This window comes from Danio rerio, chromosome 16 (genome assembly GCF_052040795.2).
Source record: "Danio rerio strain M-AB ecotype USA chromosome 16, GRCz13ab, whole genome shotgun sequence".
Classification (NCBI taxonomy): Eukaryota; Metazoa; Chordata; class Actinopteri; order Cypriniformes; family Danionidae; genus Danio; species Danio rerio.
Window position 1 is genome coordinate 36992993 of NC_141036.1, and position 26708 is coordinate 37019700.

Genomic DNA, 26708 nt, shown 5'->3' on the forward strand with positions numbered 1-26708 from the left:
ACACTGCAGATTAGGCATGGGCCGGTATAAGATTCTGACGGTATGAAACCTTGGAAAACAATATCGTTTTCACGATTTTACGATATTGTGATTTTTTATTATTTTTTTTTATTGTCTGCGTGAAAAAAAAACTTACTTCTTCCCCTTTTAACACAATATATTTGATTTTGAGAAACTTAAAAAAAATTTGGAGCAGTAAACATGTTAGGCTTAACAATTCATTTTAATTCATATGAATCATTGACTTTTGCTGTTTTAATTTGTTTCAAAAACACAGATTTCTTTTAACTTGAAAATGCATGTTTAAGATTCTGTTGTCCTAAACAACTAAATACAAAACATAAATTTTTTTTTTATTATTGTTAACGTAACAAATTAAATTGGATTGAACCTAAAACAAGTAAGCCCCCCCAACCCCACCCCAAATCAAGAATTGTGTCATTATTGTGTCATTTTAGCTCATTTTAAATAAATCACTTGCAACTAGGTTTAACTGGCTTAACTGATTTTAGGAAGGGGAAAATACACACTGTATGGGTGTTTCTCTGTGATGGGTTTCAGCTGGAAAGGCATCCACTGCATAAAAGCATAAAACACAAGCTCGATAAGTTGGTGGTCCATTCCGCTGTTGCGAACCCTGATTAATAAAGGGACTAAGCCAAAAAGAAAATGACTGAATGAAAAATACACACCTAATTCACAATTTGAAATCGTCACAGCTGTTTTAATTGGTGTTTTAGAGCAATCATCGTTAAACAACCACTTAGTTCAGGATAACGAAGCACTCATGGAGGGGTCTCAGTTATACACAGTATTTAGCTGATTCAGATTAGGTAGAATCTTATATATTTATATGGATTCATAACCATCATTTTGCTCCCAAAGACAGGAAATCATCTCTGCAATATGGCTTCAAGATCTACTATCAGAGATCTACAGCAAAACTGACCTTGACATCTCATGAGAACATAATCCAGCTATGCTCTCAACACAGAGACATTAAAAGTCTATATCACATGACATAGACTTACATATCACATTATGTACCTACATACATCACTGGGTAGAATTAAAATAGCCTAATGCATGTTTTTTTTAAGTCGGTCCATCCTGTTATCATAGATCAAAAAGACATTGCATTTCTAATTATTTTATATCCAAAAAAATAGGCTGCAAATGAAGTAATATTATCAAAATAAGACATGTATTTAACTTTAACCTCGTCTCTGTACAGGGAATAAATATTTTTCTTATATAGAAGACCGGTGTGATTTACACCAGCTCACACATTTATTTAATTGTAGACAGACGCACACACAAACACACATGCATGTAAATGATGTATACTACTGGCTATCACACACCCACACCCACACATCTGATTGCCTGGACCCTGCTTTTAAGTCCTCTAATGTTATCTTTACATCGCCTTTTAATAATCTAAAATGTGCAAAATAACAAAATGGAAAGTAAACATAAGAATTCTGCATTAAACTTTCTATAGTTACAGGTTTTTAGATACAATTGTTTCAGTATACAGGCTTGGGTTTTAAGTAAACTCAACAGAAAGTGTGTATCCTCATCATGCAGCGATTGTTTGCAAAGAATTTCCCTTAACTAAGGCAATCCTGAAGAAAATGTATGTTGATTTTTGTTAGTTTTTTGGTATATTGATTACAATTTCAGTATTACCACAGTTTTAGTACACATAACATGGTTAAACTATGGTTAGTGTATCAAAACCAAGGCTGACTTGTGGTCACTATAGTCTAACATTGTTTAAAATCAAAATATTCTGGAGTGTGTGTTTGTGTGAAGTAAAACGATGGTTAATTTATTGAGGCAAAGTTGGTTTTATTTTCGCACATTCGTTCAGTGATAATGTGTGACATGCTGCCTATATTGTTAATATATTATTGAGTTATATTATTAAGGATAAAGTCTGAATGTGTGAATATAAAACCAACTTTACCTCATTGTGTGGTGAAATCATATTAGCCGCCACTGACTATCAAAAATACCATGGTAAACAATATAGGTAGCCAGTCTCAAGTTGTCACAGAACGAATGTGCGAATATAAAACCAACTTTACCTCAATAAGGAAACTCTTCCCATGTATGCACTTCAGTTAGATACACAAATTAGACACACGGATAAAGAAAAATAATCAAACTCACCAAAGTTGACCGCTTAAGTGTTCACTAGAGGTTCACTGTTGTTTTCATTAGTATTTAAAAACGTATTTTTTTTTCTTTTAAGGCAGAAGCTTGAAGTAATGCTATGCGAGTGTCTGCTCGTCATGTGAAAGCTCACAGTGCCCTCTGGTGGTGACATGCAAGCAGGTCTGAATCACAAAAACCGAACAGAAAAGACAGTGAGGATGAAGAGACACATATAAGTAATTGCAGTCAGGCACACGGGCATTAAGCACCATTCAGACTGATCGAGAGTCAGCTGACACTGATGACACACATTGGAGTGACTAGGATTGTATAAGTTTGTGATTCTCATTTCGTTAGTTTAAGCGGGTATAACCGGGATTAAATGCTTCATAACTCCTTTCATCCTTCTTCATCAATCCAATTTTAGCTTCTATGGGAGCAAGGATTATTAGTTAAGAACAGAAAATTACAGATATTTAGTTTCAGTTGTCACAAAGTAAACCAGTTTGTCACAAAAAAACCACAACTAAACATCGTATAATCGTGCAAGCTAGTGTTTCGCTACAAGATTCTGTTCAGGAACATATTTCATCAAACGTTTGGGAGAAAACAGATATATAGAAACGCCTTAACTGTTCTGACAAAATCAGTGAGAGGTCTATGAAAGTGTGAAATGCTTGGTTTCTTGATTGAAATGTTAATTTGTGAGGTTTTTTACTCGCCCTCATGTAAGTCAGAACTTAAATTCATCTTCAAGACATAAATGAATATATTTTTAATCACCTTTAAGAGACTTCTGTCCTTCCATTAAAATTGTCCTCACCCAAAACTCTGACCTCTCAAAATTTTCATGAAGAAATTAAAAAATAAATCTATAGAAGTCAAGTGGTTTAATCCAAGTTTTCTAGGCCCACACGAAATCTGCGCACAGAAATCAGCAGATTTTTAACCCTAAAAGTCTATTTATTTACTTGTGTAAATGTGTGTAAACTTATATTTATCCAGTTTTTAAAAATATGTCAGTAATAGTACTGAAAAATATGAAAATGCTCATTTGATTTATTTAGATTACAGTTTGTAAAGTAGGCTAATATTTTCTGTCTTTTGGTATATATATTGGATATGTATAATAGACTTACTTTGTTTAAAAAATACGTTTTTTGTTACGATACTCCCAAAATAATTCCACATAAATCCATGTTTTTTTTTCTACTCTGCTGAAATAGCAAAAATGTCTGCAGATTCTGTCTGGTCCAGACTATAACTCACAAAAAACAAACATGCTGATGTCACATGCAAGAATAAACCTCACTGGTTCTCGCACATCAATCAAGCATGCTTGAGCTTCAGTGATCAAATTTGAAGCAAAATAAAAATTAACATTCCAACGCAATCTTGTAACTTTTTGATTTAGTGACTAATTTGTATAAATGATATGATCTCATTTGTACATTTTAATACAATCTCATCATACCTGAATAATAGTTAGAATTAAGGGTGGGGTTTGCGGGAACCCATCCTTTTAAAAATCATATGTTTTCGTATGAATGGAATCATGTAATTTGTACAAATTATCCATTTTTTAGCCAATACATTAAAAAGTTGCATCCTTGTGAGATCAGGCTGGAGATTCTGACCGATATGGTCCATACATAGTGAGCACAGGATAACTGATGAAGTATAAGGATATCTGAACACTTAAAAAGTATTCATTTGGAAAACCAAACCCTGCAACATCATGCAGAGAGAAAAATCAAGCAATGCTAACAGTTTAAATTTTGTTTACATATCATACCTGTGTACATACAAATAAAGTATGTTAATGTATTATACATTTTTATAATACATCCATATTTTTATAAACAATAACATATTATTAAACTGAAATAAATTCATATTTCAAAGCTTTAAAATAAGTGATGTATGTCTGCTCCTTATATGCCAGCTGCTTGTCTTTAATCTTTAAATAATTTTCTTTTCAGCTTTGTCCCTTTATTAATCTAGGGTCGCCACAGCAGAATGAACCGCCAACTTATCCAACACATGTTTTATGCAGCAGATGCCTTTCCACCTGCAACCCATCACTGGGAAACACCCATACACCCTCATTTACACACATACACTACGAACAATTTAGCTTACCCAATTCACCTATACCACATGCTTTTGGACTTGTGGGGGACACCGGAGCACACGTGGGAAACCCACTTCAAAACGGTGAGAACGGTGAGCTGAGGCTCAAACCAGCGATCTTCTTGCTGTGAGTAGACAGCACTACCCACAGAGCCACCACACCACCCTAATCTTATTTAGTTGATAATAATATTAACAAAAATTTGTCATGCACTAAAAACCCTTGACTTTATGAATATAACGAAGCACTAGAGTTTTAGTGGAGGGACAGAAATCTCTCATGATATGCTAAAAATATCTTCACTTGTGTTGTGAAGGTGAAAGAAAATCCATTTATGTGTTTTAAAAACGACATAAACAAAAAGGATGACCGCATTTTCATATTGGATCATTGACAGGAATGGAAGCATTATGTTTTACCAAGGAGACAGTCCAAGAGTGGATGATCTTCTGCACACGTCTCATAAAGAGAACTAAAGTGTGCGTTGTGTAAATATTGAATCCATGACTGATGTCACGCCGCATTTTGTGTTCACTTGAGTTCCATCAAAGAGTGATTCATCCAAGAAAGAAATGTCCATATCAGCAATTATGTATCCCAGATGAAACCCTTGATTTAACCCTTGACCTTCTGCTCCCCGTCCGAGCCATCAACTTCAATGTCCGAGTCTGAGAGCGAGTGTGCGGAGAGCTCTGAGTTACTGTGTGACGGGAGGCTTAGATCGCTCTCCTCCAATGTGTCTGTCCTGGAAAAGAGACCCAGGTCCAGCGGGCAGGGGGGCGTCCCGCTGTTGGTGTCGTTGTCGCTGTCGTAGCAGAAGTCCTCTAAATCCACAAACCACTCGGGCCAGAACTTCCTCCGTATGCGCTCACAGTACATGGCCAGGTTGATCAGTTCTCCTGCACACAGATAGATGTGGATGGTAATGCTTTTTGTCTCATTTTAAATTTAATAAAACAAATCATAATCTGAAGAAAATGATGTAATTTCATAAAGAATACAGCAACATATCTATAGCTGCGAAGATGGTTTAACATACTATGCGTTTATTCCCTACAAGCACTTTTATGTGTCTAAAATAAGTCTAATAGACATCTAATAGACATCTTTGCTAAAACAATGCTATATTTGGGCTGTCAATGAAAATCTAATGGACAATAGTCAATTGACTTCTCATCAACCAGACAGGAATGAATGACTAAAGATGTGACGTCTATGTAATCTGTCTTTTTAATGACTAGTCTATTTTTGGACTATTGGAAATGAAGGCGAACAACTCAGCTGTTGCCCCTTTTCCCCATATGGTTGCTAATGCACTAGACACTTTACTGTACTATTACTGTGCTACTATTTAATTAATACAGTTAGATTTTGTTTTCAGTCTTTTGTTTATTAATAATACTTTTTTTTATTTGCACTATATATTCTATTGCTGTTGGTATTTATGAGCTACAAAACAAATTTCGTTGTACGATACAATGACGATTAAGTTCTAGTTTAAAGATGTATAATAGATTTTCACTGACAGCCCATATTTAGTTTATTTTTAGCCAGGAAGTCTATGTTTGGATGTCTATTAAATACAAAATGACTTGGTGGGACAATACTCGAGTCGCCAGGCACCAAATGAAATTGGAAATATATGAAAAACGGTCAAACTCCTAATTGTCAATTGAACATACTGTATATGAAAGAGTCTGATTTTAGAACCAAAATATAGGTGATAATACATTCAAAATAATAAGGCTAAATGTTTCAGGAACATTTCCAAGGTTTATGTTTAGGGTTTTGAATTTGTTAGAGTTTGAATTTGTTAGTTTTGGGTCTTTAAAAAAATACCACAATACAAATATATAATATTTGTAAAACAAATATATATATATATATATATATATATATATATATATATATATATATATATATATATATATATATATATATATATATATTTTTTTTTTTTTTTTTTTTTTTTCTTTTTACAATAACTAAGGGTAAACAAGAACATTCAAATACCATCCACCATTACACCCCACCCACAAGGAGGAGAATAAAAGGAAAAATAAAACACACAAAACAACATTAGCATCTACTTGAATTGCCAAAGCAACTAAATACATATACAAAACATCTAAATGATACAGTAATAAAAAGAGCAGACTTCTTTGTTAAAAAAAACAAAAACATTATAAATCAGTAAAGAGATGTATTGTATTCTTATTTTGATTTATTTCTTTTTGAACAGAAATAACATACATAAAATATCATTAACAAAAAATACAGTTCAACATGGTCGGAAATGGAGTGGGATGAAGCACAAGCTTATTATTTTCCCACCCCATTACAACCTACATCATTTGTCTATTACTTAAACTTTTTTCTTTTTTTTACTTAGCTCTTCTTTTTACATGAAACATATTTTATTCTTTTGGCATCTTTGACAAATTATGTTTGATTCCATTTGTACCTTTACATTTTGTAACAGAGATATTATATTCTATATATTTTTCAATATATAGAAAAGACATCAAATCTTCCAACCATGAGACGGTGGGAGGAGGTTTAGAAGACTTCCAGTTTAATAAAATTTGTCTCAATATTTATTTTTATTTTTGCTTATAGCATTTTACATTGCTTCTAATGTTTAAAAATGTGCAATGCATTGAATAGCATAGAGCAATGTGATTACTGTCTAAGATCAGCTTTTCTGTTGCATGCAAAAAAGAAAGTCATGCATGTATGGTATGATAGAATTGTAATTTTTGTGTGAATTATACTTTTAAGAACCAGACAAAGGTACAAGTAAACATTTCAACTAATTTAAACAATAACAATTTGTGCAAGTGCAGCAGTGTGTTGTGTTTCTATTTCAAATTCTAATAGAATTTTTAATGTTCACCTTTAATGAGCTGCTCGGGTCGTGTGCCAGGCAGAGTCCACATGGCTTGTGCAAGGTGTCCAAACACTGTGGCATCCACACTGGACAGCTTAGGGCCCATGATGTACTTCTTATCACCTGACAATCCAGAAAATTCATATCAACAGCCAGCAATAAGGGAGGACAAATAACAGACTTCTGTTGTAAAAACAGATGTTCTTACAAGTTCACCATAGAAATAGGATATATAGCAACATGTGCAAGTAACATACATGATATGTTCATGTTCGGATTTCACATTTATAAAATATACATAAAAAATGTAACATATATTAAATATTGCAAAAATGACTCTTTAAATATACAGGGTGATTAAAAAAGAAAACCACAACTTTAAAAATCTTTTAAACATGATGGAACCTGACGTAATTAATCGGTAACACTTTAAAATAAGGTTCATTAGTTAATGCATTTACTAACATGAACTAATCATGAACAACACATGTACAGCATTTATTAAACATAATTGAAGATTTACTAATGCATTTTTAACATTCAAGTCCATGCTTGTTAACATTAGTTAATGCACCATGAGTTAACATGAACTAACAATGAACTACTGTATTTTCATTAACTAACGTTAACTAACATGAACAAATACTGTAGTAAATGTATTGTTCATTGTTTGTTCATCTTAGTAAATGCATTAATTAACATTAACTAATAAACTATTGTAAAGTGTGACCAATTAATCAATGTGCAGAGTACTTAAAGTTTTTCAAAACTTCAGAGCCTCCTTAAATTGATGACAGAAAAGGCTTAGCTCTTCTTTTTTTCTGTGCAGAGTTCTCGATTTTCAAAGTTGTGGTTGAATCCCCCTGTATAATATTTCTATATTTTATACAGTCAAGCCCGAAATTATTTATGACCCAGGCAATTTTTTAAAAAAAATTTATTTCACAATGATGCCTCTTGAACATCGTCTTATTAAGTCTGTGTCATTTCCAATTTTGAAAAAACTTGCTCGTTGAATAAAAAGAAACTTTAAACCAGACTTGACTGTATATACATATTTTTTTAACCATTGAGATTAAAATCTGTACATGTTTGTTCAAAAATACTATAAACGTACATTGTTCATATATGGCTATATGTCAGATTTCTATACAAATTAAATTATGAGAAATAATTTTCTACAATGCCATGTGGTGAAAATTGTGTAAAATAGTTCCTGCACCACAATATATATTTTAGGAGCAAAATGACAATATGACTTAATTACTTTCATCACAAAACGTCTGTAGTTGGTAAGATTTTTTTATTATTGTCTTAGCTGAATGTATTTGATCAAAAACAAAGTGATATTGGGAAATGGACATGATTGCGATGCGTAAAAAAATATGGTAGAATATTTGGCGGTTCATTCTGCTGTGGAGACCGCTAATAAATAAGGGACTACGCCAAAGGAAAATTAAATGAATTAATGAATAATTATTATTCATTCATTTTCTTGTCGGCTTAGTCCCTTTATTAATTCGGGGTCGCCCAGCAACTCATCCAGCAAGTTTTTACGCAGCGGATGCCCTTCCAGCCGCAACCCATCTCTGGGAAAGAATAATTATTTAAAAAAATAATAATAATTTATTTTATTGTGGGCTTCACGGTGCCTCAGTGGGTAGCATGATCTCCTTACAGCATAAAGGTCACTGGTTCAAGCCCGAGCTGGGCCATTGACATTTCTGTGTGATGTTTGCATGGTTTCCTCTGGGTGCTCCGGTTTCACCCAAAGACATGCGGTACAGGTGAATTGACTAAGCTAAAATGGCCCAGTGCTGGGTAGCAGCTGGATAGGAATCTGCTGCATAAAACATACTGGATAAGTTGGCGGTTCATTCTGCTGTGGCGACCCCTGAGTAATAAATTGACGTAGCCGAAAAGAAATTGAATGAATGAATGAATGAATGAATGAATGATTTTAGGGTATCGGGGTGGCGCAGTGGGTAGCACGATTGCCTCACAGCAAGAAGGTCGCTGGTTTGAGCTCCAGCCGGGTCAGTTACTGTTTCTGGCGTTTCTGTGTGGAGTTTGCATGTTCTCCCCGTGTTCACGTGGGTTTCCTTCAGGTGCTAATGCTGATTTGGTACTTAAGAAATATTTCTTATTATTATCAGTATAGAAAACATTTGTGCTGCTTAACATCTTTGTAAAAACTGTGATTTTGCAATTTGTCAGGATTCTTTGATGAATATAGTTTAAAAGAGCAGCGTTTATTTTAAAAAGATTTCTGTTGTATTATGCAGACACTAGTAATTAAGATTTGCCAAAATAGTTTTGCACATAGATATAACACTTGCACATATATAATAAATGCCATTACAAATTGTATCTGTATCCCATCACATAAAGATGAAAGATTTAATGTCTGTTTTTGTCCTGCTCACCCAGCAGTGTGGCCAGTGTGCGCATGTCCTTCTCCATGAGGGAATAAACCTCGTCTTTAGTGAAGCTGCCGATGCCGTGGCAGTACATCTCTCTTTTTACCATCCCACCTGTCAGCTGACACAGGATCCATTTCAGCAGGTCACTGAGGGGTCCAGGGAGATCCAGCATCCTCTGAGTCTCCTGCACATTATCCACCCACTGACAGTACGCTATGCTCCTGTGAGCACAAGACAGATATGAGGAAATCAGAAGTGGGGATGATTCATTTTCTGAAGTACAAAGGTGTTTTATTTTTCATGTATGAAGAGATCTTTACGCTGTGAGAGGGAAAAGTTATATTTTTGAAATCATTATTATTTGTAATAATAATTGAAAATAATGGTCACATTTTGTTTTAATGTTCACACTATTTAACAAACAGTTAACTAAAACTACAAATTAAACTGTTACTAATAAACGAATACTAACCAATTAGCTGCTTATTAATAGTAAGGTAGTTGGGTTTGGGTTTAGGTATTGTATAGGTTGTAAAATAAGATCATACTAGAAAAGGGCTTATAAACACTTAATATTTTAATAATAGCCAGATAAAAAGCCAGTAGTAAATTGTTACTTAAAATAAAGTGTTACCATATTTATATTATTATTATTATTATTATTATTATTATTATTATTATTATTATTATTATTATTATTATTATTATTATTATTATTATTATTTAAATGGAATAAATTGTTACCTAAAATAAAATGTCATAATAATAATAATAATAATAATAATAATAATAATAATAATAATAATAATAATAATAATAATAATAGTAATAAGTAAAAAAGCAAATATAATTATAATTTGTATTATTATTATTAATAATAATAATAATAATAATAACAATTATTATTATTATTATTATTATTATTATTATTATTATTATTATTATTATTATTATTATGCAAAATAATTGTCTATGTTTCAATTTTTGAAGCAAGCCATGTTGCAAAGTGATGAGATTAAATTAGATGAGATTGCCTAAAGAACAACATCATCTTTATATTTAAATTGAAATGGCAAACTTTAGAACCTAAAGGATCCAGTAATTTCATGATAACATGCAATATAACTGTAGTAAACAGACTGGAATAGTTCATAATAAATGATATCAGATATGTTTTGTTCTATAATATTTTTGCAAGCATTATCTATATATTTAAAATGCACACAAATAACTGATCATATTAAAAGCTTTTTTATGATAACGGAGTGCAGCTTTAGTATCACACAGAAAACAAACTCAGTTTGGCCTTTGAGATTAAACTTTGAATTAATTCTCTGCTCTGTGATTATCTGAATCAAATTAATTAAAGCCGTCTCCTAATTAACTTCTTTGCACACCAGGCAATGTATTAATAAAAACCATTCATCCAAAATGGTTTTGAGCGCTCTTTGGGTTCATGGCTTTGAATCCACACCGCAGAATTTACAATCAGCCTTTCATCAGGTTAAAGGCAAGAAACAGCAGGTGAATCGGTTAAAAAAAAAACTTATAGTGATCAGCATACTTCCCTGTTTGACTTTTTGAAGAATTGCTAAATGTTTTTGTATTAAAGAGCCCATATTATGGGTTTTTGAAAATTCCCCTCCATATAGTGTGTAACACAGCTCTAAGTGAAGTGAAGTATCCAGCTAAGGCTTAAATCTGTTAGTGTACAGTGTTTAAAACTGTTGATTCATCTATAAAAGAGTCGACTCATAGTGCTTCAAACGAGTCGCCTTGATACCGATTCATGAGGTGTTTCGCCATGACGTACGAACGAAACCAAGTTATTCACGTGCACGCGCAAACCCGGGAGATTTCAAACCTGAGGCCCCGCCCTCTGATGCAGAAACCCAGACACACACACACACACACCCACAAACACACACACACAAACACGCCAGTCGATTGAAGTCACACTGCAGATGGATATATTGAGTCTCTACCTAAAGATGAAACCTCAGCATTATAGCCAAGCAGTTGGAAACTACTGGAAACTTCTGGAAACTACATGCTACAAAGAATACTTCATCAGCGTTTGTTAATGGAAGGATCAGTAAAGAGTAACTTACTGATGGACGTCAGAATGGATTTTTCTTCCTCCATTTCTCAAGTGTAAGTACGTGCGATTAAAGTTGCCTCGTTGACTCTAGCTTGCAAATGTATTTAGTTGTGATTTGTTACTTGTAACCGCGTGTACTGTATCAGGTTAACTGGCTATATTCTCTTAACGTGTGCAAAGTCACGTTAAAAACGCGACGCGTGCTGCTTTGTTAACGGAGCTCCGTGGAAGAGGAGTAGTTTGTGTCTGTGTGTGCGTGTGCGCGCACTGTCGTCCGGAGGTGTGTGTGTTTGTGTGTATGTGTGTGTGTGTGCGCGCGCGCGCGTTGTCGTCCGGGGCAGGGTTAAGTGCGTGTGTGTGTGTGTGCAATATGTGTGTGTGTCTGTGAAAAGAGCAGAGTGAGAAGCTAGGAGATCTCCTCAACTGTTTTTGGAGTTTTTGCTCAATAAAATAGTTAGTCGTCTGAATTTTCAAGTCCATAGTCTGTATTTACATTGACCCACTGGCAGCTAAAATCCACGCCTACACTATCGAGCGTGCATGAACTGTGATTACTTTTATATTGCTGATTAGCTGTTGTGCATTTCACTCTTTGACTGAAGGCAGTCGACCAATCGCAACAGACTGTCATTGTTCCAATCAGCGCAGATTAGCTTCGCGCTAAGGAGGGGTTTGGGAACAAATGAATCACTGGACGATTCATACAGGAGTCGCTGGGATAATTAGGTAAAAATAAATGCAGATTATAAGACCACGAAAGTGTTTTTTGACCTTGCATGCATATAAGACTGTTGTTGGAGACCCTTACAACCAAGATATGACCCTATTTCATGTATAATATGGGCTCTTTAAACATTTTCTAAACTGTTCTTTAAATCTAAAAAAGAGAAATTATTGAATAAAATATGGACTGAATTCTATACATTTCTAGCACAAAAATCAGAACACTAAATTAAAGAAAAATGTATGTAGCGGATAAAGGGGATCAGACATACAATTATGTGATATATTTAACAAATAATACACAAATACCCTCTCCTATCCATCAGGAGAGTAAAACCCAACACCTCACCTTCCAGTTATTTGCAACTCAAAACAGAATGTGTACTTTTTTCATACAGACAAATGTTCCTGCTCATATACCATCTTAAAACTATTCCTTTTTATATAATCAGCTATGATTCATACAGTCATGAATTCGCTCTAGGTGTAATCAAGTGTTTATTGATTGTGCTGGTGTAATAATCCTTTAAAACAACTAAAGTAAAACAAGATAGCAGATGCTTGGTATCTATGTAGTGCTAATTAGATTTACTGAATAATCCTTTACATGATATGTTGATAGTTGTCCAATATATTAGCATTGTAGGAAATTTCAATAGCTGAAGCTGATGACAAAGAGTCATTAAACTTTCCCACAATTTTTTTTATTTCTCATCAGTTATCTTAAGCAACATCATCATCGAAAGCTAGACGCAAAGGTCCCCCTTTTTTCTAGCACCCAGTCAACACAGGAGAAGATGCTGAACTTACAGTTTTCTCCACCCTCACCCTAAGCTTGTGCCAGGCTTTGGTCTTGTCTTTCCATTTCTCAAAGCCCCTTGAAATCAAACTGGTTCTCTCTTATTGACTAACTAGTAAAGATCAACTGGAGCCTCAACAAACACCAACAAAACTTTCTTTTAAAAGGGGTAAATCCTACAAGTATAAAATATATCTGCTTTAACAGATACAATAAGGATCATCTACGCCTTTTTACTAAGGTTTTTGTATTATGAAGCTGGTGTTTCCACTTAGGTTGCAGATCTGTTCAATATCTAATACTGCTATTTTAGTCTTTCCTCTTTTTTATTTAATTTAAATTTTTAAGTTTAACTCTTTAATTTTATTACTCCATAAAATACTGTGAATCCCGTTCAAAAAATAAATATTATTGTATTGTCTATAAGGTAATGTTAGTTAATGTACTTACTAACACGAACAAATAATTAATAATAAACTTATTTTGGTATTTATCCATTTCTGTTAACATTAGTTTATGTTATTTAGGTTAAATAACGTTAGTTCATGTTAATTCATGTTAACAAGGACAACTGTGGATGTATATTAATTATGCATTAGTGAATGTTAAATATCTTACCAAATGCTTTACAAGATTAATTATAGTTAATGTTAGAATGTGTGAAATGTCTAGAAAATATATAGAATGCCTATAATCAAACGGCAAAAACATCATTCAGACTAGCAGTGACTTTGTAGCCGCCTGTCGCTCTGGGTGGCGACCTGCTATAAATGCAGGGTGTGTAGGTCTATACAGCATGAATACATCCGAGTGAAATGAGAGAGGATCGCGTGAGTCAGATAAATTACCGGTTTGTAAATATTTAGGATGCATGCGTAGCAAGGTTGCAGAAAAAAACAGGAGCGCTAGCATTTACAGAAAAGGAATAATATCCAATGCGGTGCAGAGTTTGTTGTTGTATTTGTTGAGATACGTTATATTGATTACATATTATATATATTATTTACATAATGCTTTCAGCATATTATAACAGCTTGTCACCCAGTGATAAACACAGTGATTCAGCAAAATTAATGTTAAAGTGAGCGGCGTTTATCTGACAGGTTCATTTGCGATTACACCCTCCCAATGGATATTGGATAAGACGAAATGGCCAAGCATCCAGCTCGCATCTCATTGCAACTCCAAGTGATTTTCCAAGAGAGAAGTTAAAGGCCAACAAGTCTTTGGATCCCTACAATTTTGTTCTGTAAGCTCATGTGCACAAAATAATGTTCCATGATAACCAGATTCAAAACTTTATAGTGCTAAAAACCAAGGTTCTGCCTAGCCAAAGACAAGGAAAGAAGACGGAGCTATACAAGGCCTGGATAATCATCAACAACTGCATTCTGACAGTGAACTGCACCTGTACAGCAGGGTATGTGAACTTACATTTTTACATTTTATTTTAAGCATTCAGTGTCCGCAGTTTAATTAATCATATTTAAAGTTTTTTGCTGAAATCATTCCTGCAATCAAAAACGAGTAATGTGTAAGATTCAGCATAACGTGAACTTACCTGACATAACTGACATAGAGAACTGGAGAGTCGAGCGTTTTTAATTAGGTCGTCACTTCATTAAGCTCTTATGATGGCTGTTATGATGCGGTTGGCATTAAAAGCAGCGTGGTGTATGGTAAAATTTAAGTTTTCTATTTTTGCACTTTTGAATTTGGCATCATACTGCACAACACGACATGTTTGCTATTGCAACCAGTATGCGCGGTTGACCCCATAAGACGTATAACATATAAGTATGTAACTGGCCTACCCCTGTCATCTTTCCCATCACTGATCTTGGACACTTGGATTGTTGTTGTTTGATGATGGCACATCGAAGCACGAGTGTTGAACGTTATTGTAAACCAGTGTATTGTATGCCATGCCAGTATGACGTTGCACTTCCACATCACAGACAAAATTGTAGCAAATACTTCAATCTCAGTTCTGCTGTTATTGTTTTTTTTCCGGTAAGAATATCATATGCTTTATTTTGTATTCCTTCCACTTTAAATTATACAACGATCAATAAAGGCTTTTCTTCTGACACTAATGGCCTAGCAGTGGTTCTCAACCTGTGGTTTGTGTACCACTAGTGGAACATGGGCTTCCTTCAAGTGGTGCGCGGAGATATTGATGAATAATTAAAGTAAAAATTTAACACACTTTTAACCCTTTGACGCATACGATAACATCGATGTGATCAGGAAATTGATTGCAAAAGGCTAAACCTTTTATTTTATTTTCAATTCTCTAATGTTTTTATGTATTCTATCATTTGAAGCTAATCTCCTCCTCATATTTGTAGCGGTTGTTGGGAGCATATCTTATATTTTTGTATGCCAATGTTGACAGGTATGGTTTAATGACTTGCTATTCTGGCGCACCAAGCCTACTCTAATCCAGGGTAAGCAGATCTAATTTAAATATGTAAATTAAAATCAAATATTTAAAAATACAAGTTAATGTTTAGATTTCAAAGATACACAAATAAGTCATAAAAACATGCATCATCTATTTAAAAAATATCAAAAAGAGTCTCATATGAATATGATGACATAAAGCCTATATTTATGCAGTCCAAGGAACATTTCCAGGTTTTGATGAATAGGCTACTGTATATTAATACTTTACATTTAAGTAGAGCAGTTTTCTTTTTACTTTTTAAGAACAGTACAATTTTTAGTTAACTTTTAGAAGCACAGTTAATGTTCAAATTATTTCCAATGTTTAAAGTTGTGATAATAATAAGTATTTTTAATAACAGGAATTAATCTGCCTGTTTTTTGAACTATGCAGAGTTGCAGCTGCTTAATTAGGCATGCTACACTACTGTATTTGAATACTGGTCATTATGGTGGTAATTGGAGAGACATTTTTTTCTGAGGTGGTACTTGGTGAAAAAATTTTGAGAACCACTGACCTAAATGATACTTGTCTAAGGAAAAGCCTAGGAAAAGTTTTCAAAATCTTTACAAAAAAATGGTATTTCATATTTTGCCTAAAACAATTGGGCATTCTAAATATTTCCTAGGCATTCTATAAAATACTGGGATTTCACTAATTGCTGGTAACAAATGCTTTAACTAACATAAACTAATACACTATTATTCTAAAGTGTTACCTAATAATGACTTCATTCAAACATGTGCATTGACAAACATTCCCATTTCAGCAGAAATATGACATAATAGTGTGGTTTTATTATACAGGAATGTATACAAAACACTTATAATAATTATTTTATTACAATTTTAATTAATTGGTAAAGAAGTGTATAAGGAGATTCGTTTCCTAATCAAAATCCCTCAGTGTTATAATCCAGATTTGCTGTCTGTATCCCCATTTGACATCCACTGCTTTTATATACAGCTCAATAACTGCCCTGCTCAGCAAACTCTTCAGCTGACATACTGTACACAACACAGAGATTCAAAGCCATGAATTATTCAATCAATAGCCACGTGGAAGGCTATATATAGAACAGTGTCAGATGCCTCTAGTCACTATGAAATAATGCACATGAAATGAAGAAACATCATAATATAAAGAAATTGAAAGGATAATCATAATCCCAAAGGAAAGGGAATAGCTGTATCATTGCTATTTCCTAACCTTGATCTCCTTTTTTTGTCCCAAGAAATGACTCTTACATTATAATGCCCAGTGCGTAGGATTATGTTTCCGCACGAGTCATTAATTTAAATATCTGCTTCCTGCGCAACAGATCTTGTCAGCAGGAAACTCCTGGCTTATCATGCATATTTTATTTTAATGGTTTACTATGACTCATAAACGTCATGGCTTTTTATTATGCAGAAAGAAATAGGTTGTCCGTCTATTCAATAACAATTGAAGTCTTTAATGACAATTATATTTAAAACTACAATCTTTTTAAATGGAACAATAAAAAGACTCAACAAAATTAGATTTTTAATAGCAGACAAATCTAACATTCTAAAATTGCTACTGAATAAAAGACATGAGGCATATTTTGGGGCTAATCTTGTTTTAAAATATATATATATTAAGTGAAATATATTCAGCACTATAATTGATCTAAATTCTACAATTCAGTTAATAAATTTATCATTGCTTTTTAGCTGGAAAAAAAACAATGTACAATTGAAAACAAAATAATTAGCCCCCCTGTCAAGTTGTAATAAGAAATGTTTTTCAACCAAAGCATTAATAAACATAACTGTTTTAATAACTACTTTCTAATGACTAATTTCATTTGTTGTTGCATGATGACAGTACATATTATTTGACAAGCTACTTTGTAAGATACTAGTATTTACCTTAAACTACAATTTAAAGGCTTAACTGGTTAATGTTGAATATTTAATCAATTCCATGCGTGTTCAATAAAAAAGGTCAGGAGAGTGTTTTCTTCAATGTCAAAAATATTAGTAAATTATTGGATACAAATGAATAATTCTATTCACAGAATTCTGTTATCTTCAATGTACTGCAAAAGTTTCATTCAGGAAGTGCGCAACAACTTTCATTTTCCGATTCGAGCTTTTAGCTGATACTTAGTTTAGTAGAATTCATCACTTGTCAATTATTCCACAGTCCTCCTGTCACCGACTCGGTCCCAGCAGTTCCCCTCACTGACTAGCAGAGGTCACTATCACTGGCTTTCTAAAGAACTCTATCCCGCAGAATTCCCTGTGGCACTGATTACCCTGCACCTGATCCTCATCCACACACACACACATATAAGCAGCTCTCACTCACCTCTCAGTGCAAAGTCTTGTTTTTCCCTGCATACATTTCTGAGTGTTATTCCTTGCCTTCTGATTGTTTTATCGTTGCCAACCGACACTGTTTCATCTCGCGGCCTGCCTAGACCTTTGCCTGCTTTTAGACTCTGATTCTCTGCTGCCAGCTCCGATCTCAGACTGTAGCCTGATGCCAAACATTATCTGCTAGTCTTCAATCGTGTCGCTACCTCCCATGCACTTGAGTATTCCTATTCTTATTAAAGTTTTGTGGTACATCAGTTGTTTAATAAACATACTGCATATGGATCCCTCTCTGTCAGCGCATTCATTACACCTCTATTGGTCGCACCCATGCATACATCCTCTTTTTCAACTAATTCTCTGCACAACGTCAAAAGCAGACTTCTCAACTGCAAATATTTTGTGTTCATTTTTTTAACCCATCTCTGCTCACAGGAAGTTTCGCTGCAGAGCTCAGGTTAACTTCAGACAACCAGGCCTTTGCATTTCTATCAGCTTTATCTACTTCTGCAAAAAATGCTTCATTAGTACACTCCTGAAGAACTTTGGTTAATATACATCACCTTAAGCAATACAAAAACAATTGTTTAATGAAAAGGAAAAAGAGGCAAAAATAATAAAAAATATATTCCTTTCTCCAACAGTGGATAATTAGGCAAGTCACTGGATAAGAGAGGTTTGTTCTGTCATCAATTGAAGAAAATACATTCTTAAGGGGACAAGTAATATTGACCATAGCAGTTTTAAACTAGAATTAGAAACTAGAATTAAAAGCTAAACTAAAATAAATAAAACTTAATCCGCAAGAAAATTAAAATGGGAAAATTCTGTAAAAAGTTAAACAGCACTTATTTAAGAAAGAATCAAAATTTCACAGGAGTAATAATAATTTTGTCTTCAATTTAAATATTTCAAATTTACTTTTTGTTAATAAATGATGTAGTTGAAGTCAGAATTATTAGCCCCCACTAAATTATTAGCCAGTTGATTTTTTCCCCAATTTCTGTTTGACAGAGAGAAGATTTTTTTCAACACATTTCTAAACATAATAGTTTTAATAACTCATTTCTAATAACTGATTTATCTTTGCCAGGATGACAGTACATAATATTTTACTATATATTTTTCAAGACACTTCTATACAGCTTCAAGTGACATTTAAAGGCTTAACTAGGTTAATTAGGTTTGCTAGACAGGTTAGGGTAATTATGCAAGTTATTGTATAACGATGGTTTGTTCTGTAGACTATCAAAAATATAAAGCTTAAAGGGCAAAACATTCTCCAATCTATTAATAATAAAATTGCAGAACAGACAGCATTTTGATGTGTGAGCAGCAGAAGTGAGTCAGTGTGATTGTCAGCTCATGACTCACCAATATAAATGCTCCTCCACCATGGTGGTGATGGCCTGCGCTACTGCCTGCTCCTGAGCGCTCAGACTCTTGTTCAGACTCATGCCCAGCTTCTCCTCCAGAAACTCAATGATGAACTCGGTCCCACACACCTGCTCATAATTATACTCAATCCAGGGCATCTTACCCTGAGCCGAGAGACTTCCATCAAAGTAGCACTGCAATAAAGAAAAAAATTATTAGGATCAAACTATGGAAACCTAAAATCTACAATTAAACTTTACCATTCTAGATCATGAGACTGAAGCCTCCTATAAAGCCCATGGCATGAGGCAAGTTTTTGCCTCAGAACTTTTAACTTTTTAACTTTTTGGAACTTGTCCTTTGATGTGACACCTCTGTTTATTAACAATGTCCAACAAGGCCAACAAGTTATGGAGATTTTTTTTTGCTCACAATTTCAGATAAAATAGCACTCTATGAAGATAAGTGTCAAAAAAGTTTGTATCCCACCATTTCTCACACTGTTTGTATATTATTAGCAGTTTTTTTAAGGGGATATGTATGATACATTTCAGTAAACAGTAAAACAAAAATCAGTGAAATTAGTGACCTCTTGCATTTTCTCAAACATCAGTCTACATAAATGTATCTACTTATATTTTTGTTTCATAAAAAAATGATGTTTTACAATACATTGGGCTCTATTTTGACGGTCCATGTGCAGAGCGCAAAATGCAGGGCGCAAACGCTTTGCGCCATGGCGCATGGTCTAAAAGGGTTGAGTTTATTTTCATAATGAGTTATAGGTGTGTTTTGAGAATAAAACAATCAGAGTCTCATCTTCCATTACCTTTAAGAGCCAGCTGGGTTGTGCAATAAGCGCAGTGCTATTAACATGACGTAAAGTAAGTTTACGTTACTTTTGCCCTCGTGGAAACCTTACCGCATAGACATCAATTAGCCTATAAATAATTAATTTTGTTTGTTAAGCGCAAAGATTTGTTTCAAAACTATTTCTAAATTCAGTTCTAATTTCCAGCAAACAAATAAATGATTAATAATAACAAAGTGTGGTCAAAATACTGAGTTATTTCCAAATACACCTGCCATGCCCCATATGGTGACAAATCTAAGATTGTTTTTAATAAAACAAATATAAATATGGATATAATAAATAATACTGCTAATAATAATAACATTATACAAAAGCAAATTGAATGAACTGAAAAAGCCTCCCGAGATGAAGAAAGTATGAAGGCAGTGGTTTTTAAATTCATGTAGGCTAGAAATTAATATGTTTTGTAATATTTTAATCATTTATATTTTTATATATCCTTATTATATCCTATATATATATCCTTAATATATTATATATTTTTCATATGTAAAGATATTTGCGTATTGCATCTTGTTTGTAGTGTGTAAGCCAGGCGCACTTTGTGCCAGACAAAAGACCAACTTTGTTCTGGTCTAAAGATAAGACTATTTACAGTTTCTCAAAATAGCAACGCGCCAAAACACGCTTGCTTTTTTAGATCAGAACGCCTATGGGCGCACATTTGAGCGCAAATGCATTTGCTATTTAAACAGCATCGCGCAATGCCTCAACATGACCCTCGCGCCAAGCTTAAAGTAGTAAAAGACTATTGCGCTGCGCCTTGCGCCACACTGCGCCGGGTGTATGATAGGGCCCATACAGTTGAAGTCTGGATTATTAGCCCTCCTGTTAAATTTTTATTATTTTATATTTTTCTCACAATTTGTGTTTAACAAAGAGAAGATTTAACACATTTCTAAACACAATAGTTCTAATAACACATTTCTAATAACTGATTTCTTTTATCTTTGCCATGATGAAAGTACATAATATTTTACCTGATTTTTTTCAAGATACTAGCATTCAGCTTAAAGGGACATTTAAAGTCGTAACTAGGTTAATTAGGTTACCTAGGTAAGTTAGGTTAATTACGCAATTACTTCTATAACACTGGTTAAACAAATTGCTTAAGGGGGTTATAATATTGACCATAAAATGTTTTTTAAAAACCCTACTTTTATTTCAGACAAAATAAAACAAATAAAACTTTCTCCAAAGGTACAAAAAATCCTCGGAAGCACTTTACATAGAGGATATTTCACAGGAGGGCTAATTACTTTGCCCTCAACTGTGTATATATACACTAGGGCTGTCCAGATCCGATCACGTGATCGGAAATCTGGCCAGATCACGCAGTTTCAGACTTGACCGCAATCGAACGTTACCTTCTAATCAGAACACGAATATATATTTATCTTTACATATATATTGTCATTATTTTTGGACACATCTATATTTAAGCAGTGGCACAGAGATAGACTTCTTTATTGACTTCACACAGAAACAGCAACGTGTGCAGCATGACATCACTTTGTTGCAGAGACGCTATTGGTTGAATGCTGGCAAAGTAGAACGCGAAAGCAGCTTGAGGCAGAAAAGCGCAAGTATGTCTGCGTTCTGGAGATATTACAAAGTTGATGATGACAACATTGCCCCAGCAAACTGTAAGATATGTAAACTTGGAATTGCCTGCCGGGCATTTTAAGTTGAGGTGCTCTTAATTTTTTTTATGTTTACTGCTGCAGTAAATTCCACAATGAAGAATTTGTTATTTATTAGTTGATTGTTCAAGCTACCTCACAGAAGTGCTCTGTTTGTTACCAGAGCTGTTGAATCTTAAAATAAGGTGAATTAAATAAAACAAAAGGAACATCATGGAATTGATTCTTTGCTCTTCTTTATTCTTTTTTTGAGTATTACAATATAGAAGTATGGGATCGGATATTGCTATCAGTAGATACTTAAAATCAAATAACTCTGACTCGAGGGCCAAAAATCTAAATGGGACATGCCTTATATACCCTAAATATACTATTCAAAATATTACTCTTTATTGAGCATCTGGATGTAAATAGAATAAAAAGCATAAAAGATGAATAGTGCTTTTATGTATTTCATTCATATTTTAATCACAGATGGTGTGACTTCCAGTGACTGTATCCACTGATCAAAGCAAACACAGTCTAGCATTCAAACAGCTGCTTTATGCATACTTGATATGGCAGATCCAACATGCGCAGATAGGTCTCCATCTTCAGGCAGAAAGGTGACAGGCTTGGGACCCCATTTTTCGGCCTGGAGAACTGGTGAAGGATGATGGCATCTTTTGAATCCAACTCCTGATCTTTTCTGGGGAAAAAATTGACAATAATAATAATATAAATTAATTTAAATTTGAACTATAATTTTACATGTATATAACGCTTTTCAGGACACTTTTTTGCTTTACACATTTTTTTGGCGGGGGATCTCATCATCCACCCCCAGTGTGCAGCATCCACCTGGATGAAGTGATGGCAGCCACCAGACCACACACCAGCTGATTGGTGGGGATGATAAAGCCAGTTATGATATGGGGATGGTTAGGACGCCATGATGGACAGAGACCAGTAGGCACATTTGGTCAGGATGCCAGGGTTAAACCCCTACACTTTTTTTAAGGACATCCTGGAATTTTTAACATCTCATCTGAAAGACGATGCTCACTGACAAAATAGAGTCCCAATCAATATACTGCGGTGTTAGGACCTACACAGAGCGCAGATTGAGCGCCCTGGATTTTCAAACATGACCTCACTCGATGTTCAGATTTTTGGGCTAGTATTGTATTACAAACATAGAAGCATATTTCATTAAATCATACCTCATTTGCATATTTAAACATAACATTTTAGAAAACTCTTACTAAGAAAATGTTTGCAATTGTTTATGGAATCAGTCAATCGGGAAAGTAATAATATAGTAATATATATATTTTTTTTAACCCATCTTAGCTTATCTACTTGCCTAAATATTGCATCTGGAACAAAATTTAAGATTGTTACATGTACAGTATTCATTTGGCATGCGTTTTTTACAAATTGAAAAAATATATATACGAAATGAATATAATCAGCCTTCATGTTTCCTGGAAAACTATTACCCTGGAATTGCAAAGATTCAGTGTGTTACCGGGTGAATTACAGAGAGAAAATAGTTTAGCAGGAACACAATTTAGCCTTAAAAGCAGCTATTGAGCCAAAATAAACCCTATGGAGTGCAGTGGAAAAGTCCTTAGACTATCATTATGAGGAAACAGGATGTGTGAGGGAGAAAACAGACAGGTCTTATTTTACAAGCAGCAAAAACAAGCCCAAGCTTTCAAAACAATACAACATAGTCTTGTTCTTACATCACACAATTTTACCAAGAACAACAACAACAGCCTTCAAAATACACATCCTTTATACTTTAAAAATATGTTTTTTGACTTTTGAGTATAATGTGTTTCTGAATAAGGGAAATATCAAATCACATTTTTCTGAAATCCCTACATGTAGACTATAAAAAGATTATAGCACAGATAAATCCTTCCAGATTAAGCTGTTATTATTCAACAAACGTGATTTTACACTCAAGAGATTTCCTAACATGTTTGTTTAGTAGACCTTTACTCTGTGGAAAAACAATATGATATACTTTGCAAAAATATATTTTTATATATATTTATATATTTTTATATATATTTTAATTCTGTGATTTCAGAGTAAGGATGCTCTGATCAGGATTTCTGCATGAAACAGTCCATTATGACCATTATGACAACAATTATTCAAGGTGCAAGTGAGCAAAAAGTTTATCAAAAAAGGGGGAAAATCAGCATCCAGCTAACTATAATACAGTAATGGTGTATGCTGTAGTTAAATTGAGAATCAAATAAACAAATCACAGTAGGCTGTTCGTTTTACAATGACCAATTTCACAATATATTTAAAAACTGAGCTTATGCAATACATTATCCATACAAAACACCGGTGTTTGGGTGGGTACTAATCTCATGCCTCTGATTGGCTACTGTGGTGCCTAAGCTAATCAGAGACGTTTGTGATTGGTCACTTGCATTTCAACAATGCGAAACACTGCAATATTGCTTTGAGGCCCACAAATGTTCTGCTTCAGCTTTGTTTCTATTTTCGTTCCTGAAGTAGGAAAAAACAGCCGATATTACGTTAAAAAAGTAGCTTACTCAATATAACTTTAGTTAAAATCAGTTATTCACGGATAATATTAGCCTCCAATAACATGATTTTATTTGTTTGCTTTGTCCAGGAAAAGTGAGGGGCAATATTATATCAGCTCGCACATCATTAAAACAACATTTGTAAATATAGTAGATAAATATGGCGCATCCAGATGACCACGTTTGCTTTTGCCCAATGCACTTCACATATTTGTCTGTTAACGCCATTATCAAATACTACTTTGCATTTCATACCAAAATGAAAAGATTAACGCATCAGTGTATACATTGAGTGCTGCAAGACTGAAATGCTGCTGTCCACTGCCTGTGGTGCTGAAAATTCTGAAATCATTCAGTCAGGCGTTAAATGAGGACAACGTCTATTGTCACAGTAAAAAATTGTTGCAACTTCCAACAGCACTGCAGTCCCCCTTGAATTTATTAGGTAATGGCCTGCAGATGAGCCAAGAAAGGTCGCTCGTGCAATACAACTCAAGGACATCGCGATCCCAGAGTAAACATTGATGATCACGTGCCGTGCTGCCAAATATGAAGCGTGATTTACCATGACGAGTTTATTAATGAACGAATGTAAACAATGGCGATTCCAGCTGAGTTCTGATGACAGGGCGTTTTCACGTCTACTCCAGTGCTGACAAACACTGCATGTGCATGTCATTTAGAAAACGTGACTTGATGCAGTCCAGCGTACGCGAGCTCAAGGAAAACACGGAGACTGGAGCTGAAACTGGCACCGAGGAGCGCAGCAATATTTACATTCTCTCTTAGGCGGGTTCGAATAACATAAGGGAATTCTGCTGTGTTTTACAAACAGTAACAGTGGGTTGTTATTCAGTATATTAACAGAGATGCCAGTAGAAGGCCACAGCAGCACTGACCTGATGGAGAGCAGCTCGTGCAGCAGATACGCAGCCGCAGCCAGCAAAGCTCCTCCCGTGATGTAAAGCGTCTTCCTCCACCAGGAATCCGACACCAATCCCGACATGATCCCGCCGAAATCCTGCACAGGGACGGCGACTATGTAGCCATAAAATAAGTGACGCTCATCAGAGCCGCACAACCCGAAGGACGGGCTCTGATTCCGGCCGAGATCAACCACGAAGGACCGGGAGGAGGCGAAGCCAGCGACCCAGTACATTCTCTCTCTCCTCCCGCGTCCTCCAGCGAATCCTGCGCCACTTCATTTATCCATAGAAATATGGACAGCTGTTACATGGTTGTGTGTTATGTCGGTCTCGTAAAGCACAAGAAAAGCATATTAACGGGATTTGGTTCCCGCACGCAGCTCCGCATCCTCCTTTGTTGCTGTGCTGGAGCTGAGTGACGTCACGACGCATCACACATGGAAACTGCTCCGTTAAATACATCACGTCACGTTCAGGCTTTTTACTTAACCAAATACGCATAATTGCAATGTGTAGTGGGGTACAATTTAAGTGCATTTCCTTTTTTATACAGGGTTATCAAAATTAGAATTTTGACATGAGTTGGATATTATATTATATTGTGTTATATTATATTATATTATGTATGTGTGTGTGTGTGTATAGGCTATATATATATATATATATATATATATATATATATATATATATATATATATATATATATATATATATATATTATGGTCAGTTAATAATAGACTAAAAGATATTTGTGTGGCTGAACAGTCTTTGATTTTAAACTACTCTTAAGCATAGCACCCCAAGTTATTCTAAATTATGCATTTTATGATTAAAACATAATTATTTATTAATAAAACTGACACATGAAAAAAGGCTGGGCTAATAATGCAATTATAAGATCAATCAGCAGTTTAAATTAGGGTACATCATAAAAAGAAGTATACTTTTGCATAAAACAATTGGATTAACCTAGCCTAATAATTTAAAAATAATGAATACGATTTAAATAAGATTCAAATACATGATTTACACTAAAAGTCATGGACACAAATATTAAAATGAATCCATAAATTTGCATAATATTATTTGCAGTTAATATTAATATTGCATATTTGCATATAATAACAATATTTGTAAAGAATGTTAAATAAATACTACTAATTTAAGATAAATCTATGCAAATAACATTATAATTATACAGCTATTGCGTTTCTATAAAAGACAGACGCACTGTATTTACAGGCTTTGTGAAGATTTTCCGGTTCTAGTCAGCCTTCCATTTGTTTCTAAACGGAGGGTCTGC

At 34.3% G+C, this 26708-nt stretch overlaps 1 protein-coding gene across 1 annotated transcript; it reads right to left on the minus strand.

Annotated features, from left to right (window-relative positions):
- Nucleotides 1-703: 703 nt before the first annotated feature.
- On the minus strand, nucleotides 704-25822 carry faxcb (failed axon connections homolog, metaxin like GST domain containing b). Its single transcript, XM_087287310.1, has 6 exons — nucleotides 25379-25822; nucleotides 22474-22609; nucleotides 19402-19598; nucleotides 9614-9831; nucleotides 7194-7310; nucleotides 704-5196 (listed from the first exon to the last, which is right to left on the minus strand). Exons 1-6 carry the CDS (start codon nucleotides 25636-25638, stop codon nucleotides 4913-4915), a joined length of 1212 nt encoding a protein of 403 aa, XP_087143436.1. The 5' UTR covers nucleotides 25639-25822; the 3' UTR covers nucleotides 704-4912.
- Nucleotides 25823-26708: the final 886 nt, after the last annotated feature.